At 39.9% G+C, this 18,385-nt stretch overlaps 1 protein-coding gene across 1 annotated transcript in view; it reads left to right on the top strand.

Annotated features, from left to right (window-relative positions):
- Window positions 1-469: 469 nt before the first annotated feature.
- Window positions 470-18,385, top strand: part of PLPPR4 (phospholipid phosphatase related 4) — a 42,998-nt gene continuing 25,082 nt past the window's right edge. The window contains exon 1 of the mRNA XM_047728259.1: window positions 470-1,052. Within this exon, the coding sequence (XP_047584215.1) occupies window positions 831-1,052 (222 nt within the window). The 5' untranslated portion in view covers window positions 470-830. The remainder of the gene's footprint in view (window positions 1,053-18,385) is intronic.

Below are 18,385 nucleotides of genomic sequence, written 5' to 3'. Positions count from 1 at the left end.
TCTGTATCACTTGACCTTGCTAGGTTGTCAGAATAATCACACAGTTGAGAGCAGCCAAGTTCACTGCCAAAAGGTGGAGGACTTATTCTAGATTGTTAATGTCTGAAGAGGTGCCTCCTATCACAGTTAAGACTGTGATGTTGGCTCTGTTCTGGAGGTGTGATGATGCGGTTAGAACAGCCCTGGCCTTTGGGCTCAATGAGGATGTCCACACACCAGCCTCCCTTGGTGCAGGGAACCCTCACCATTCCCAGACAGGTGATGGTGTTTATCAGCAGGAAGGTGTTGTAGGGGGCCAGGGAGTACCCTAGGCAGAGAATCCTCCCTCAAAAGGGGCGTTCTTTCCTGGATAGCAGCCAGCAATCTGTAAGTTCCCACCAGGCCTACTTTTCAGTATGGGATCCAAGTTTTAAATTTCACGCAGGTAGAGGTCAGTGTTCATTCTGTGGGTCAGTGCGCAGGAGCCGGGCTTCCGCTCTCCAGCAATTCTTAAGTAAGCGCCTCCAGCGGCTGAGGAGGCTTTCCAGTGGGGGACGTGGGTGTCTTAGCTTCTCAGCCTCACTGCTGCAATATCTAGGGGTGCGTCTCCCCCTTTTCGATTCTTGACGTCAAGCTCCAACAGCGCGGAGCCTGGCAAGGGCGGTGGAGAGCAGAGGGAGGGTGGCAGGGAGGGGAAGCCATTGCAGCAACAGCTTGCAGGAGGGAGCTGGACATCTCCCGGTGGAACAAAACCGGGAGCGGGGGTCGGAGTAGCGGAAGGAAGGGACCCTGCCGGTTCAGGGAGCCGCCGGGTTGCTGCAAAGAGGGGCGGGGAAAGGCGGGGGCGCTGCATGCAACGCGCTGGCTCCAGCGGTGCCCGCGGGGAATGTGACATCAGCGGCGCCGGGCGCTTGCGGCTGGAGAAGGCAGCTCGCCTCGGCTGCGCGGTGCACACCTCGCCCGGGGGAGGACGCGGACTCGGGCAGGCGGCAGGGATGTCGGCGAAGGAGAGGCCAAAGGGCAAAGTGATCAAGGACAGCGTGACCCTCTTGCCCTGCTTTTATTTCGTGGAGGTGAGTTGGTTCAGCTCTTTGGCATAATGCAGATCTTGAGGGCAGCTCGGGAGCGAATTCGGGTCCTGGACGGTGTTGGAGGCGCGGAGACTGTGCGGGGGTGCGCGCCGCTGCCCTAGATGCCCGACCCTCCCCCTTCCCCTAGGTTTCTCCGGAGCTCCCCCGAGTGTGCCTGTGAGTGTCTGCCGGCCAGGGGTGACTATCACTGGTGGTGTCGCTGCTGGGTGGCCTGCAGGGAAGAGATACCTGTGTGAGTGAGTGTGGGGCTAGTTCTCTGGCCCTCCGGTTCTGCCGGTGTGCAAAGCGTCCGTGGCCCACAGGGGCCATGATGCCAATATTTCGGGATTTGTGTTTTCAGTCTACGAGTCCGTATCTAGAACTCTGTGAGCTTTTGGTAAGAATTCAAATGCACACAGCCATGCTCAGAATGTATGAGGTCTGGAGACGTTTATAGAGCATTAGAATTACTGACTGCTTTATTAAACAACAACAACAACAACAACAACAAACAACATTCCCTTATTACAATTATTATGGTGCTCACGTCTGCTTCTAAAATTGGGTCTGCTTCTCTAGGCATCAATCTATTGGCCATTTTCCATGGCTAACAAAAATTATACATGTGTATACGTATGTATATATGTATGTATAATATTTTTAAAATATGTGACACCATCTGCTTTTGCATGATTTCTACATGTACATTTATTTTGTGCTGAGCAGTACTATAGATAAGCAATTAACATGCAGATGTAATCATAATGAACCTCTAACTTACCAAAATGCAGTATTTAAGAAAGGAACAATTTGTGGAAGGGTTAAAAAGATTGACAGGTACAGTGATTCCATGCACCGTGGTCCATTGCATAAGGAAGACATTTTTTAGGCAAGAGGTTTATTAAGTCATAGGTAGAAAAGAGATACATTGGATAGGTTTGGAGAAATTAGATGGTTGTAGTCATAAAATTATGTTCTGTAATTAAAACCTGGATTGCAACAGAGAGTATTAGAGTGTTGCTGAATTATAAATATCTTTCATTGGTTGTCTTTTCAGGCAAATATGGAGGTTTAGTACTTCCAAGTACAGATAGTAGATTCTGTATTTGATGATGGTGAGGCTTATCTATATTGAACGATAGCCACTGCCTTGAAACTTGGGGGAAGGGACGTTGTCAGATTGTTCTTGTAGAGGACAGAATATTTGCAAATTTCTCTTAGGTGTCCCAAATTCTAAAAATGGTTTCAGTTTTAAGAAAGATGTATGTGACTTGCATGAGTCTCAGAAAAATGATGGGTGACTCCCTCATCCATGACCCATAGGAAAGAGAAAAAAAAGAAAAATGAAAAAAAAGAGGTATCCTGTTTATTTAAAGTAATTAATTGATTAATTTGTTTTTATCTTTTCTCTTTCACAAGGGATTTTGAGGTCATGGTTTAGACAATTTTGTTGAAAGATCATAGTTTCCTTAAGAAAAATGTGGGCAGCAGAAGATTCCATGATGAAAAGGGAAAATAAATAGAAAGAAAATGGGATACCTGACTTTAAGCTAAATCATGTCAGGCCACTTGTCGCATTGCTAAGCCACTGTGGTTTTATACTAAAGCACTTTCATCCATATCTGGACCCTTTATGTGTTCTAGGAGGAATCAGTTCATTTCTGGGTTCCACCTCCAGGATGGAGCACACCTGAGGTCAGCTAGAAGCTGACCACATATGGATTGCAGCTGTATGGCTTCAAAGCAAATACTTTTATGAAAGAGGATGCAAACCAGAGAATTAAGGATATGTCTTTAAAGAGTCTATGTGTGCACTTTTGAAGGACCTTTCACAGGGGTACATACATATCCCTTAATCTAAAATTTTATAAGTAAAAATGCCTCATAATGCTTTTGAAATGTATCTCTAGGAACAAACATCTCACAAATGTCACTTCTTTTCCATGAGTGGAAATCACCCCAAATCATTACATTCCCTTTGATCCGTTCTATAAATTCCTTAGCAGAGCAAGCTATAGAATAGCTTGAATACTTGAAGACTATGCATGGAGTTTGAATGAGCATTAATGACATTATATCCTGGGGGTAACACAAAGTGAGAGCCACAAAAATCGGATTGCAGATTATCTCCCTGAAACTTCAATGCATGATGAACAACTAAAGAGCCTCTAGAAAATTGGAGAAGACATTAGTACACCAATTATTTAAGGGGTTGACAGGATGCACTACCAAGCTTCTTTGGAGTGACTCATTTTGAAGCCAGTGAAAATGAGCTTTGTATTTCCTTTGGAGGATGAATAAATAGCAGGAATTAAGATGTCAGTAAAATGCCCTAGAATAATGACACTTTGTCTTACAACATAGTTTCCCAAGACCTTAGTAATTAAAACAGAAAAGTGAAACATGAATGAATCTTCCATCCCATATCAACCCAAAGCCCATATCTCAAGCCTTTTTATGTTACTTCAGGCAGTAACTTAAGCCCCCGCCTCCTCCCCAATTTCCAGAGGTAGTTTAGGTTCCATAGCATTCCTGAAATGGACCAATTTTGATGGACAGAATGGAGAGAGTAACCAACAGAGTGCTATTTACAGTTCGTACAGTAATAATGGCCACCAATTATGAAGCACCTAATAGCTACTAAGAATAAAGCAAACTAAATGCTTTACCTGCACCATCTCATTTAGTTTTCAAAGGTTCTTGTTAAGAGAGACACTATTACTATCTATGTTTCAGAGAAGAAGAAACAGAAGCTCATGGAAACTGAACAGCTTGCCCAGGGTTTACAAAGCCAGGTCAGAGGTAGAGCTGGGTATGGATTCAGAGCGTGTGCTCCTAGCACCCACTGTCTCTCTCAACACACTGAAAGAATATTCACAGGGCAAAGTTACTGCCTATGGCCTCCCACTGGTAAACACAAATATGGAGTTTTAAGTAAGGCTACATCAACGAAGATGACAGTTTTGCCTGATAACAGACCATCCTCCTCAGCTGAGTTCCTCCTTCACAGGACGCCTCTAGATGCAAAGGGTTGGTGGACAGGGTCCACTCCCCATACGGACTCAATAGTTAGCGGCTAGGGTCCCTTCAACAACTCCCCATGACCTGGTATGGAGAAAGAGTGGAGACGCTGGCAGTCCAGGTGCAGAATGTCAGAGGGTGGAGACTGCATGCATCCTTGTGGGCACTGGGCTAAGTGGTTCAGCCACTAATAGTGGGTAATCTTGTCCCAGTTCACCACCAAACTCAAAGTTAAGCAAACATTAAATTAATGGATAGAATTCATTTCTCTCTCTTTTTTTTTTTTTTTAAGATTTTATTTATTTACCTGATAGAGATCACAAGTAGGCAGAGAGAGAGGAGGAAGCAGGGTCCTCGCTGAGCAGAGAGCCCAATGCGGGGCTCGATCCCAGGACCCTGAGATGATGACCTGAGCCAAAAGCCAGAGGCTTAACCCCCTGAGCCACCAAGGTGCCCCTAGAATTCATTTCTCTTACACCTTTGGCTTATGCTGCCAGTTGTCTACTGATGAAGGGGCTTATGGCTGACAGTAATGAAATATATTAATAGTACACGGTGATTGAAAAAACACATGATGATTTCCAGCACGGTACCTCTATGATCTAGTTTGTTAATTCGGTTTTGCCTTGTTCAACTCAAAAGGAACTCTCTGACAAGCACATCCAAGGCCTTATCAGTTTGGACAGAAAAGCAGGTTAAAAAGGAATGTTCCACTGAAGAAAAGGTTTCTTTTGCCTTTAAAGTTCCAAAGCACTCTCCAGCTGATGGTTGTATCACTTTCGGTGGCAATTGCACTGGCAGCACACCTACACTTAGTGAAAGGTCTTGCAGGCTTAATCACCCAAAATTATGTGAGATAAGGTTGATTATCTGTGTGCCTAGTGCATTTCCTTTATACAAGGCATCGTAATGGTTGTACCTGTGCTCAAACTCACCATTTTATTCTCATTAGTCATCCTGTTCAAAGATAGGAGTTCACATCAATTCGGTAGGTAATATAAATAAATGACAAATACCCTTTAAGCCAAAAAGGCATAAATTCTTAATAAATAAATAGGAAAGAGCTTCTTTTCATTTAAGTGTTCTGTTTTATGACCTATATTTTTATTACTAATCTAATGTTCTTTTTATGGAGGTTGAAAGCTGTGTTTGACCAATATGCAAGGATATTTTTATAGGATTACAGAGACAGATGGTTGGAAATTCTTGTTTTTCTACACACACACAACACACACACACACACGTGCACACACACGCACACACACACACACCCCTGCACACACAGGCAGGCACAAACCCAGGTCCAGTGAGAATATCATCTCTCGCCATTAAGCATCAAATAGCAGCATCTGAAGAATTCCAGATTCAGAATATTTTAAACACAACAAACTTGAAATCATACAGAAGGTGTTCACTAGTTTGAATGTTGTACTTAACAATGGCTATGTCTTGAGATTTTGTTAATGCAGGTTAATCACTCTAGGCTTGGTAACCAGACAGTGTGTTCCTTGTTTCTTGGTTGCCGTCCGACCTGGAGAACTTCCAAAAGCCTTTGTTTGAGCACAGATATCCTAGTTCAGTCAGTCTGAGCACCATGCGCAGACATTCTGGTGTCCTGATAAAACATTAATTTGAATTTTGTTTTCTTCCCCCTGGAAAGCATTCCCAGATTCTTAATCATAGCAAACCTGAAGTCACACAATTTCTGTTCTAGCTCGTGATCTATGTGAAAATTATATAACTCATTTGATCTTCTCTCTGGGAAATATAGCTAGCTTATTTCTTTCTCCATAAACTTTGGCATCAGTAAGAAGTACAAAATCACATTTCTGCATTGCATGTACCAAAATAGTAGCTGGAGGCTTTTCCCTTTTCTGGGCGGCATGGTGAAGTAGTCTGCTCAAAGTAGTCCCACAAACCTGCCAACAGAGATGAGCTGACAAGTTTTTCCTCCTCTTTTAGAGTCACAGTGCGCAAAGTCCTCTGGTGAATGAATAACAAGAAGGAAATAGAGAAAGATTCCCAAGTTTTAGAGAGACTAAATGAGGACATTTCCACAAATACCAAATATTGATAGGTATGCAGTACCTGCTTTGGGGAAATTCTGTGCTGTTTTAGGCACCATCACTATCCTACTGTCCATGGCCACGTCACTCGTAATGTTCTGTGGCCTACTTTTCTCTAATAGAAAGAAAAAGGAAAAAAAGTGTTTGGCTTCTACCAATCTCAGAGGAGACTAACAACAACAATGGCAAAAATAATAATAAGTAGAATCCATTTCAGTCCTCCTATATGTGACAGACCCTGTCGCTACATTATCTTTAATGCTGAGAACTACCCTAGAACTAGCATTACTATTGTGTTGAGGCAGTACCAAGAAAGGATTATCATCCTTATGTTTTACATCGGCAAACTGGAGCTCAGAGAGCTAACTGTTTGTGGGGACACACGGCAATGCGGTGAAGCAGCCGGCATCTGAGGGCTGGTGCCTCTCACTGTTGCATTGCTGTCACACTACTCCCCCTCACTCACGCTCTACTCAATGGAACAAAGCAGTGGGTTGGGGACACCCGCCGCTACCAAGCCCGGGCTAGCTTCATGGTGTCTGAAGGCAGGTCCTTGAAAGATACCTGGTCAGGGCTCCCTCTGAGTTGTGGGGTAAAATTTTTCTCTTTTATTCAGCTACTGAACATGGGGCTCCATTAGTGTTGTCTCCTACTCACAGGAAGGGATTTAATCCTGACCTGGAGGTGTACATAACACAGTATCTGTCTGCCTCAGAAGGCGCTTCCTTTGGGAGAGCCCAGGGCACCCATGAGTCTCCTGTGGGGACCAAAGGAGCAGCAGGGACGGAGTGAGGAGTTGGAACTGAAATAAAGCTTAGAAAAGGAAAATCTGCAGGTCTGGGGAAGAAGGAATCCCAAAGAGATAACAGAAACAGAGGCCAGGCCATGGGGGAATTAGGAGAAGATGCGTGAGAAAATAGAAGGTAGATGTGAAGTGCTTGTGAGGGGATGGGGATCCCGTGTGTGAACAAACCATGGAGATCCTTTAGGCATCCGGGTCATCTAAACCGGCTTGTTAAATGCATAGCATTGAAGGCACAACTGTCAGTTTTTATGTCGGGAATGTATTACAGATACAATGAACAGCAGATTTCCTGCCAGAGTATGTATACACAACAGGCTATTTTCAGGCAACCTCTCTTTAACAAGTAAATAAATAAATAAAATAAAATAAAATAAAATAAAATTTTAAAAAGTGAGGAGATGTTGTATTTCAGAATTAAGTCTAATAAAATCCTGCACTCCAAGAACATCTGGCTTGGTTCCTCTATCACAGATGAGAAAATTGTGCCTTGAAAAGGTTAATTGAGTTACCTAAAGACACACTCTAGTGAATATCAGATCAGGAATAGAACCTGAATCTCCCATCTCCTGTTCCAGTGTTCAGTCCTAATTACTACTATTTCTAGAATTGCTCATATTAGAAAATGTCCCCCTGGATTATAACACTAAAAATACAGGTCATTCTAATTCTACATGTGAACAAATTGTGCTAGTTGTTTGAAAGTTGTATCTCGAGACCTAGGGTACAAGTTTCATGACATGGCATTGCATTAGTCAACATATTAAAGCAATTGTGAATGGATCTTCTGCTTTCCCAAATTGTTGGGCTCTTTGAAAAACATGGCTATAGCTAAAGACTGGAGTTTGGAAGTGGTATTTTTCTTTCTCATTGCCTAATTCCCCACGTATAATTTCACAATTTCACAAACATTGAAGGAATAAGAATATAATTTACATCATTAGTTAAAAAACCCCCTGAATTTTCTATTATAATGTATTGTAGTTTTTCACATACATTGTCTTTTTTGATCCTTTTTAAATACAACTGGGCAGTAGCAGTAGATACTAACTCTATTCTACAAATGCAGTAACTGAGACTCAAGGAGGTCCAAGAATATGCCTAAAACCCAAATAGTCCTATACACTTATGTTGAAGTTTGTAAAAAAAAAAAAAAAAAAAAAAAAAAGAGGTTTGTATTTGGACAGTGAAATGTCTATTTATGAGCATCTTAGCTTCTGTGGTTTCTTCTAGAATTAATTAGCTGAGAAATGTACTTCCAATAATTCCTCATGGTCAAGTGGATTTTGGAATATGGAAGCTAAGGACAGAAATGTTCTTTTTAACACAGTTAATGTGGAGGTGTTTTTCCTGTCAGTAATTAGACACAGAATCAATTGCCCTGTAGTTCCATTATTCTTTGGTTGTTTTCAAGTCACAAACATTTATGTTAACGCAACATAAGGGAGGATAATTGCTTCCTTGTTTGCTGTCACAAGATGGCTTCTGTATATTTTTCCAGAACTGGCCTTAGGCCACTGAGGTATAAATTAAAGAGAGGGAAAAATTGGGGAATTAAAATCAGTGTATTTAGAGGAAAAGGTAAATGACGTATCAGTTTGTTTAACAGGCTGTTGTTTGGGAGTGGGAACATGGAACTATGTGTGAATGTGGTGTTTACAATTTAATGTCCTCACCAAAATCCTGGGCTATTTAATGCCTTGGTGGTAAAACAGCCATTTTATAAAGTCCTAATCATGCTTCAGAAACCGAGCCCACATGGGCAGAACCCCCAAGAGACCAATCTTACATGAAGTAGTCTCCAAAAAAAGAGTACTAAAATGAAGTACCAGGGTGTAATCTGTTTGTATCTTCATGACAGTTCATTTATTCATTAAATAAATACTTATTGATTGCTTATTATGTGCCTTTTAAATTAGTGGAAATAATATAGAACCATTGCTGCTGGCATATTTCCTAGTTCATAGGAGAGTTTTAGTAAATTTTCACTGGACGGATGGAATAAAACAGAACTAATATGAACATAAAGTTGTCCTTAACTTTCTTTTTTTCAGCTAATGGAAATGTTTTTGTTTAGAAAGTAAATGCTGATGAATATCCCATCAAATATGTTGCTCTGTCTCGTGAATTATTGAACAATGGAAGATTAAATCAATCTCCATGGTCTCTATGAGTCCTCAGTTCTTAAGTATACTTATACTCATTTTATGATGTAAGGCATACCTATGGAGTTTTTGAGATTTGAGACTTCAAGGAGTGGTATTATTTAAAGAAAGAACTCATCATTTTAATTTTCATAGATAACTCTTTAAGTTACATAAGGCACACATTCTAGCAAACTCTGGGCAAGTAACTTACTTCCTCCAAGTCTCAGTATCCACATTTGTAAAATGGTGGAAATACTGTGGGCACATTCATTTTTGTGACTCCTTGACTGTATACAAATTATACAATATGGCTAGCAATTTCTGACGGAAACTCAGTGCTTAGTAAATGAGTTTTCTCTTTCCCATTTGCCAACACCCTACAACCCCTCATCTCGTCTAAAGTAAACTTTTCATGTGGCTTCAGACTTTACTAGATTCCCTGGAAAGGAGTTTATTTTTCTGATTTTTTTTTTGTATCACACATTTTGGTATGTTTTATAATGTGCATACAGTGATAAAGTAATCTGTTTCAAAATAAAAATACATATAAATGAAAGCTTGTTGGATTGCATGCTCATTTTTTATTGATACAGGCACACACATACACATGCACAAAACACACATTCACAAAATGGAAACCACTTGCTTTTAGTATCCTTACTTAACCTTGTCAGTGGGAGAAAATTCACATTCACTGAACATTTTCTATATGCTAGTGCAACACTCTACTGTGGGTTTTTGTTCCAAGGATGTTGGTAGGTCCATACTCTGTGAGACCGTGCCATTCAAATCTTTCTAGAATTCAGTGGTACTGTATATGAACTCAGCGGCAGCTATCCAGTGCAAAATACATATATTCTCATGTTTCATTTCAGCCATCTATGAGATAAAATATATGTATATTCTATAAGAAAAGATGAATCAAAGGATAATCTAATCTTTGGGAGTAAGTAACCTCACTTGGGCTATTGGGGTGAAATTCATTGAAATTTTTTTTGAAACAGTTGGATACACACCACAGAATTAACAAGTTTTTTCCTTCCTGTGTGATGATCTGGAAATGCTTGTATTGTAGCAACTGAGATTTGAGTGATTGAAACACAGCTTCCAATTGTAAAGATTTGGGTTTAGATCATGAGTCTTCTCCAGGGGAAGACATCAAAATACAGGCAACTCTCTATTGTAAACTGTATACTGGAAAGAAATTAACTTTTGAAACTTTTCTACCTTTTGTTCTTATTGGGTTTCCAGCTTCCAGTTGAATTTAATAGATGTATGAAGAAATTTATTCAATGATGCTAGATTCTTTGATATTTAAGTCTCATGCATATATAGTTATTTCATGGATAATATTGGTTCTGGTGATCTTTTAGATAGACCAGGAGATAGTTAAGATAATTATTCATTTTTTAATTTTTTTTTATTTTTTTTAAACTCTAACCTCTAGAGCAATAGAAATAGCAGAGAGAAGGTAGTAGGGTCTCAATAAATTTGTGTTGCATTAATGTCACATTGGTCAAGAAATCTGTCAGTTACTGGAGATAGGGAGATAAAGACTGTACTGGGCCTCAGCTTTGGTCTTAGCCTTGGCCTCAGTCTTCTCTGGCTGATTCCAAAGGCTAGTTGTCTTTCTAGTCCAGTTCAGAAACAAGGGAAGAGATCCCTAAGACTTTATCACCCGGATATGTGTTCTAACATGTCCAAGAAGGGCCAAGTACAATACCTTCCAGAAGATGCCTGTTCTCTGGGGCTATAAAAGAATTTTAGACACTGTCCATTCCAAAGCTCCCAGCTGCCTGACTTCACAGGCTCTGCCCCTTCCTCCATCGCCACCCTTGCACTTTAAGATTGCAGAAGTCAACACACAGAGGAGGAGAGATGGATAATAAGAGATGACCCCAAGAAACACAAATACCTTTGTGAGCTGTGTTTCAGTCTCTCATCCTCTCCTGTGTTCTGTCTTCATTTTCCAGGCCGCATTAAAAACCATAATGAGGACAACAACTTCTAATCTAGACAGAGGCATTTAAGCATAACAGAGGGGCAGACACTGAGCTTGGGCAGTGGGGCAGGGACCTCCCCTTCTTCAATGGCAAGATAGAGCTGCTTAGCTACACAGACCAGATGATTGGGTTGCCAAAATCAGAGGCTGCTGAAATCTTGGCATATGAGCAAGGGTTAACCAAATCTGTAATGGATGGCTACTTCTTGAAATGGGTGGGGAGGTTGCTTAAAAATGTCATCAGCTACAACAATGCTTAATGGTCCCTCCAGCTCAGAGACATTTCCATCCTACTGTGCCACCTTCTGAAGATATGTGCATGGTACCAGGTGAAATTCTAGAAGGTCTGCCAGATGGTGCGCGCACACACACATACACACGCACATGCACACGCAAACATATGATTTCATTTATTCTTTGACTTTTGGTTCAAACTACTGACTTTCCCAGTTTTTTGTGTTGGTCAAGTAATTCAGTAGTAATTAGATTTATTTGTTTAAAACTTGAGTAATAAAATGTGCCTCTTTGCCAGATGTACTTGTATGTCACATCACATTGTATTTTGTGTGTATATTTACTCATCTGACTTTTTGATGCATGTCAAAATGAAACACACGATACAATTATATTTAATTTAATCACAGCTGTAAGATGTTAGAAAATAAAAGTTATTAATGTCCAGTCCCACATTAATATTTTACCTTCAATATTCCGTTTATATTCATTGATATCTTTCACAGATACTTTCAAGTAAATAAAATCCTTAGCAGTCTTGGAAAATCTTTAATCTTGAAGGTGGGCTCATAATATGCATTTTAATATGCATCTAAGTATGTAGGAGACAAGCTTGAAGGAGAGAGTGGCTCAAGAGACATTGTTAAATTCTTATCTAAAATAATGGATTAGGGACGCCTGGGTGGCTCAGTTGGTTAAGCAGCTGCCTTCGGCTCAGGTCATGATCCCAGCGTCCTGGGATCAAGTCCCGCATCGGGCTCCTTGCTCGGCAGGGAGCCTGCTTCTCCCTCTGCCTCTGCCTGCCACTCTGTCTGCCTGTGCTTGCTCTCTCTCTCTCTCTCTGACAAATAAATAAACAAAATCTTTAAAAAAATAATAATAATGGATTAGAAATCCCTTGCTAGATAATTGATAGGTCAAGTAAAATATATCAGCTACAAGTATACACTTAATAAATGTTAAGATTTAAATCAATTATTACATAGTAAAAAATATAAACTTTAATAGTACTTACATAAAATAGTTTAAATGATAAATTTGGTGCCTGAATTTAGTAAACAACTCAAAAATTTTTCAAATGACTGATGTATAGAATTCAATAATTTCTGTGTTTATAACACAAAATTAGGTATCACTTTAGATCTCAAAATCAGAATTTTGGTTTTGTTATTCCACGTCTCAAAATGGCAGTAATTTTTAGTTAGATTTCATTTCCCTGACATTGCATGACAATATTTATTTTTCTTTTACTCCTGTGTTGTTTCATATTAGGAAATATGTATTGGACCCCAAATGTATTATGTATTTCCTTTGTAAGACCATTCAGGGGAAAATATGTATGCTTTTTCTTCATGAATTAAATAATCCAAGTGATAGTGAAAATGTCATTTAATCCAAGTATATTAAAATTATAATTTTTAAAGAGATATCAAAAATACATGCATAATACCAATCACAGCAGAAATTATAGGGAGGCATCCAGGGTACATAAAGCTAAAATGTACTTTATATCTGCTTATTTTTTCTATTTCTCATTGTCTTTGTGAAGGCAAAGGTCAGAGGTGGAAATTTTAGCAAAATGCAGGAAGTATAATGATCACAAACATGAACACAGATGCTGGGTTTCTTGGAGTTTATAATCTAGCTAACCAGCTGTATAATCTTGCACAAATCATTTCATCTGTCTTGGCTCAATTCTCCCATCTGCGGGGATAATAATGGTACCTAATAATAGTAAGAGGTTTTATGAAGATTAAAAGAGTTCAGAAACGTAAACTACTTTAAGTGGCCCCTGGAAGTAGCATTAAATTGCTACTTGTACCCATTATTTTTTGAAGTCAGGTATATGTTGTAAGGGAAATGAAATTACAACTCTAGAAAGATTTAAAAGCAATTACTTTTAACAATTGAGGTATGGGTCCCCAGCCTCAGGTCTTAGTGTCTAATTTGGTTTAAAGAACAAAATGCTTTCCAAGACAATGTACATACTTCATTGTCTACTTATGTAAGAGGAGCAAATCTTCAAAACCTGAGGTTAAAACTGTGATTACAAAGCTTACTACCCCAAGCCTAATGCTGGATCAATATTCAAGTGATAAAACAGACATGTATTTTTATTTTAAACTTTACTATTTGAAGGACTTAGTTTGAGTTTCTTGTCTTTTTCAGTGCTTAAAAAAATCATTATTAGAATTGTAGAAATTTACAATAGAAGCATGTTCTGTGAGAGAAGTAGGCAAGGATCTTTTAACATGGGTATTTTTGTTTTATCATATTAGCCACACGACAAGAATTGTGTAAAACACTTAACATCTCTGTCTGAGCCAGCCATGTACGTATTTATTCTACATTGAGGCTACTGAGTATGTCCTTTGCTATACTAGGCCTGGGGGATAGAGACGTGAATAAGACCATTTCTGTGTTCTAAAGGGTAATATCATTGAATAAAAGAGAAAAGTAGAGAACAACTGCCATCCGATATGGCAATCGCTGTGACAGAGGCATTCATGAGGCCATCCCTGTGCAGCTAGAGAAAGTGATCCAAAGAAATCACTGAGGACAGGAAAGCATCTGGAGATTTAAGGGTGCCCCAATCCCTGGTATTTTATACCAGAAGTTATTTACGAGGAAAAAAAAAAAAAAAGTGAAGATAAGAGCAGAAAACATCCAAGATATAATTAAGGGTTCTTAAGATATTACCAAAAAATAATAATAATAGTAAAATTACATTGGAGAAACTGCACAGGGAAGAGCATTAAGACCTTGGAATATGAGATCGTTGAGAGCGTGATTTGAAAGTGCCTAGGGCTTCTCACTCTTGCTGCCGCTGTTGAAACCCCTCAAACACACATGGCCATTTCTCGCCTCTGTCCTTATGTGGCATTTCCACGGAAGCCTGGGGCTCTTCTTTCCTGGAAAACACCGGACTAATGCCAGATGGCGACATGTGCCAGAGCGGCAGCAGGGTGGCGTGGGGCTTTGTGCTTCTGGGAACTGAACAGATAAGGTTCCTTACTCGGCCTTGGCACTGAGGAGCCAGGCACACTGTTTAACGTATCTGGGGCAGGATCTTCTCTCAAAATTTATCTTACAATTCCCAAAGAGGTCATGAGTATTAAATTAGATAACTCATGGGGAAATGCCTACATAAAAACCCAATAAAAGTTGTTTTCTTTTTAGATATGAATTACTGCTCAATAAATATTACTTAAAGTAACTGAAAGTGAACTGAGCTGCAGAAAAAAAAAGGCAGGTAGTAGATTTGAGCACAAGAAGCTGTTTTCATGGGGTACTTCGGTGGTTCAGTGGATTAAGTATCTGCCTTTGGCTCAGGTCATGATCCCAGGGTCCTGGGATCAAGTCCCACATGGGGTTCCTTTCTCAGTGGGGAACCTGCTTTTCCCTCTGCCAGCCACTCCCCCTGCTTGTACTCTCTCTCGGTCTGTCAAATAAACAAGTAATTTTTTAAAAAAAAAGAATCCATTTTCATGTTTGGGGGCTAAAGAAGTTTATAGAGAAACTGTTTAAGAGTTAAGAAGTAGGTGACTTTTTTCAAACATCACATATTCCCTGCAACACCCTTTCCCCCTTCAGCAATCACAGCTTTTGTAGCAATGTTGAAGGGGAAGTAGGCTGAGAGCCATGAGCAAAGACGTTGACGGCCTGTTTTCTGGACTTGGGCATCTGCATAGGAATCTGGGTACTCCCACTCACCAGCTTTGTAACCCCTGGACAATTCACATAACCGACATCTGCCTCAGTTTTCTCATCTGTAAATTGGGAATACCAATAGAAACTTTATAAGGTGTGGACTGAATGCAGCAATCTGTTATAGACCTAGGCAAAGTATCTGGCACCCACATTCCCAAAGCATATGCTACGGATTGTTAAGAAATCATTCAAGTTTTCCATTTAATTAATAATAATGTCTTGGTTTCTTTTGATGAAATTTGGTAAACATTTACTGAATGCCTGAAACATTCAGAACACTGTGTGAGATACACAGGTCTCAAGTAAGTTAATCTTTTTAAGTAGTTTTAAGTAGTTAATCTTAAGACTAGGGCTCATGATATACAAAAAACTATAGTCCAAGGCAGACAAATAGGTCCTATAATAGAATACATATGGAGTACAGGAGTCAGAGTCTTCTGTTCTGAATAAAGAGCATGGAGAAAGTTTCAGGGAGAAAAAAATCATGTCAACTTGACCTTTATGAGGACAATTTTTATGGGACATGAATGTGAAAATGTAATGTAAAACAGAGCCTAGAACATGCCTTTTGAGACATAAGTGTAATGGGAACATAGCGGGACAGTGGAAAGTAGGTGTGGAGCAAAATTAAACAAGAAAGTAGATTAGGCGAGAATATAAAAGATCATAAGTGTCATTCTAAAAAAAATGGCACTTTATTTCTTTGTTAGTGAGACACTCTTAAAAGGCATGATCAGATATGAACTCTAGGAAAATCAGCCTAGGGCGCCTGCATGGCTCAGTTGGTTAAGCAACTGCCTTCGGCTTAGATCATGGTCCAGGATTCCAGGGATCGAGTCCTGCATCAGGCTCCCTGCTCAGCGGGGAGTCTGCTTCTCTCTCTGACCCTCTCCCTTTACATGCTCTCCCTTTCTCATTCTCTCTCTCTCAAATAAATAAATAAAACCTTTAAGAAAGAAAGAAAGAGGGATGCCTGGGTGGCTCAGTTGGTTAAGCGACTGCCTTCAGCTCAGGTCATGATCCTGGAGTCCCGCGATCGAGTCCCACATCGGGCTCCCAGCTCCACAGGGAGTCTGCTTCTCCCTCTGACCTTCTCCTCACTCATGCTCTCTCTCACTGTCTCTCTCTCAAATAAATAAATTAAATATTAAAAAAAAAAAGAAAAGAAAGAAAGAAAAAGAGAAAGGCAGAAAGAAAGAAAAATCAGTCTAGAAATATCTTAGAGGATGAAATGACTCATGTGGAGGACACAGGTAGCAGACCTAATACATTATAGAGTAGTGACCACGTAAAAGAAATGAGTGAGATGTCTCCAAAATCATGCCGGCACATGGAGAATTCTAGAAGTAGATAACAATGTAAGCAGCCCCTCATTTCACTGAGAATGGATGAGGCCCAGAAAGGTGAAGCGACTTGCCCCAAATTCTAGAAGCTGGTGGAATAAATGAGGGGAGAAACTGACTTCTCCTGTCTCCGAAGCTGGCATTGGTTTCGTTCTATCACACTGCCTTGTTTGAATTTGTATCTATGCATGCCATTTAAACCATAGCCAGTTTATTTGTGAAAACTCATTTACATACCTAGACCTAGAATGGTGTTACAGACTCAATCCTGACCGTTTCCTTCCCTTAACTATCCTATACGTGTCAGTGTGTTTTCTTATATTTTTGAGATTCATTGTAGTTTATCTAAATATGCTGCAATTGAGATAGTGATATAAACTATAAAGCCATATACTATACTATAGTATATATTATTAATTATCATTGCCAATATTTTAAGGAAACATTTATCTGGATTAACTACAAGGCAAAAATTACCAGAAATGTCATTAAATATTGCACTGTAGGAAGTAGAAAATTCTATCATCACTGTGTTGACCTATGACAACCTCCTTTGTGGCATAAGCTTTAGTAAAATTACTTTGATCTGCTAATATTTCTCCTACTTTGAACTTGATTTCAGTATATTATACTAATGTTTTAAATTTCACTTTTTATATGATTTGGGGATACTTTACCAGAATTGGTTCCCAGCCTCCCATTTAAACTTTTTATTCACAAAAAATAAATAAAATTAATTTATTATTCACATTTAAAAATGTTCCTTTTCTTGCAGATTACCTCTTGTGTATGAGTGGTTTGAATCTACACAGTTACATTCTTTGACTTCTTGTGTCATTATTCATATTAAAAGCAAAGTAATTTCGTTCTGAAATTTCTTGTGCAAAAAAATTCTGAAATTTCTTGAGCGTGGTGTTGTTTAAATCCAAGGGTTGCTGGAGGGGAGGGGGATAGGAGAGATAAGGTAGCTGGGTGATGGACATTGGGGAGGGTATGTGCTAATGTGTGAAAAAAAAATTTTTTTTTAAATAATAAAATTTTAAAAAAAATCATCCTGTATCAGTCACATGCAGCTTTTCACCAGCAGCCTCAGTCCAGAATGGCATCTTACTCTTTTCTACAGGTACATTTTGATACCTAAGAGGCATCTCAGCTTTCATACTTCCAGAACAGAGCCTTAGATTTCTCCTACTCAAGCTTCTCCCTGCCTTCCTCCTTCCGATAAATGATGCCACTGACCCGATTGCTCAAGCCTAGGGTTCTTGATATCAGGGACCTTGATTCTTTTTCCTTCCAGGGCTAGACTGCCAATAAGCCCTGTCATTTCTGCCTCCAGAATCAGATCCAGATCTGGCAACTTCTCTACCTGTGTCCATGTCTTGCCTGGCTTAGGTCAGGGGCCACGCCTCCACTAGTATGGAAGCTCCGTGGGGGCGGGGCGTTTTCTGTGGTGGACTGCCGTCTTCCTCACTCACGACCAGGGTCAGGCACACACGACTTAGTCGATAAGTATTTGCTAAGTTTTGATGAGCCTTCTACATTTTAACCCTGCTTCTACTTTGGACCTACCACATCCATCCTCAACCCAACAGAGTGATGTCTGTAAGACCTATTTCAAGTCATATTAAACCTCTGTTTAAATTCTCCAAAGCGCTTCCAAACCTACTTTGCCTAAAATATTAACTCTGGCCATGGCCTTCAGTTCTCTGCCAAGCTTGGCCCCAAATCCACATCTCTGACTTTTCTTCTGTCGCTGCTCCCTTTTGAGTCTGCTTTTCACCTGGGTTTTAGACGAGGAGTTCTTTCTTGTCCTGTGAAATCTCTGCTTAAATATCTACTGAGGTAGGCCTTCCCAGATCTAGAAGAGCAATCCAGGCACTCAATTACCACAGCCTTCCCTTTTATCTTCCTTAGAGTACATGTTCATTCTCAGATTGTAATTTTTAAGTTGTTATCTGCCTTCCTCAGCGAGAATGAGAACAAGGACTTTGGCTTGTTCTCAGGACACTG

The sequence above is a fragment of the Lutra lutra genome, chromosome 4 (assembly GCF_902655055.1).
Source record: "Lutra lutra chromosome 4, mLutLut1.2, whole genome shotgun sequence".
Taxonomy (NCBI): domain Eukaryota; kingdom Metazoa; phylum Chordata; class Mammalia; order Carnivora; family Mustelidae; genus Lutra; species Lutra lutra.
Note: the sequence above shows the minus strand (reverse complement) of the source record. Positions and strands in the feature narration are given on the sequence as shown.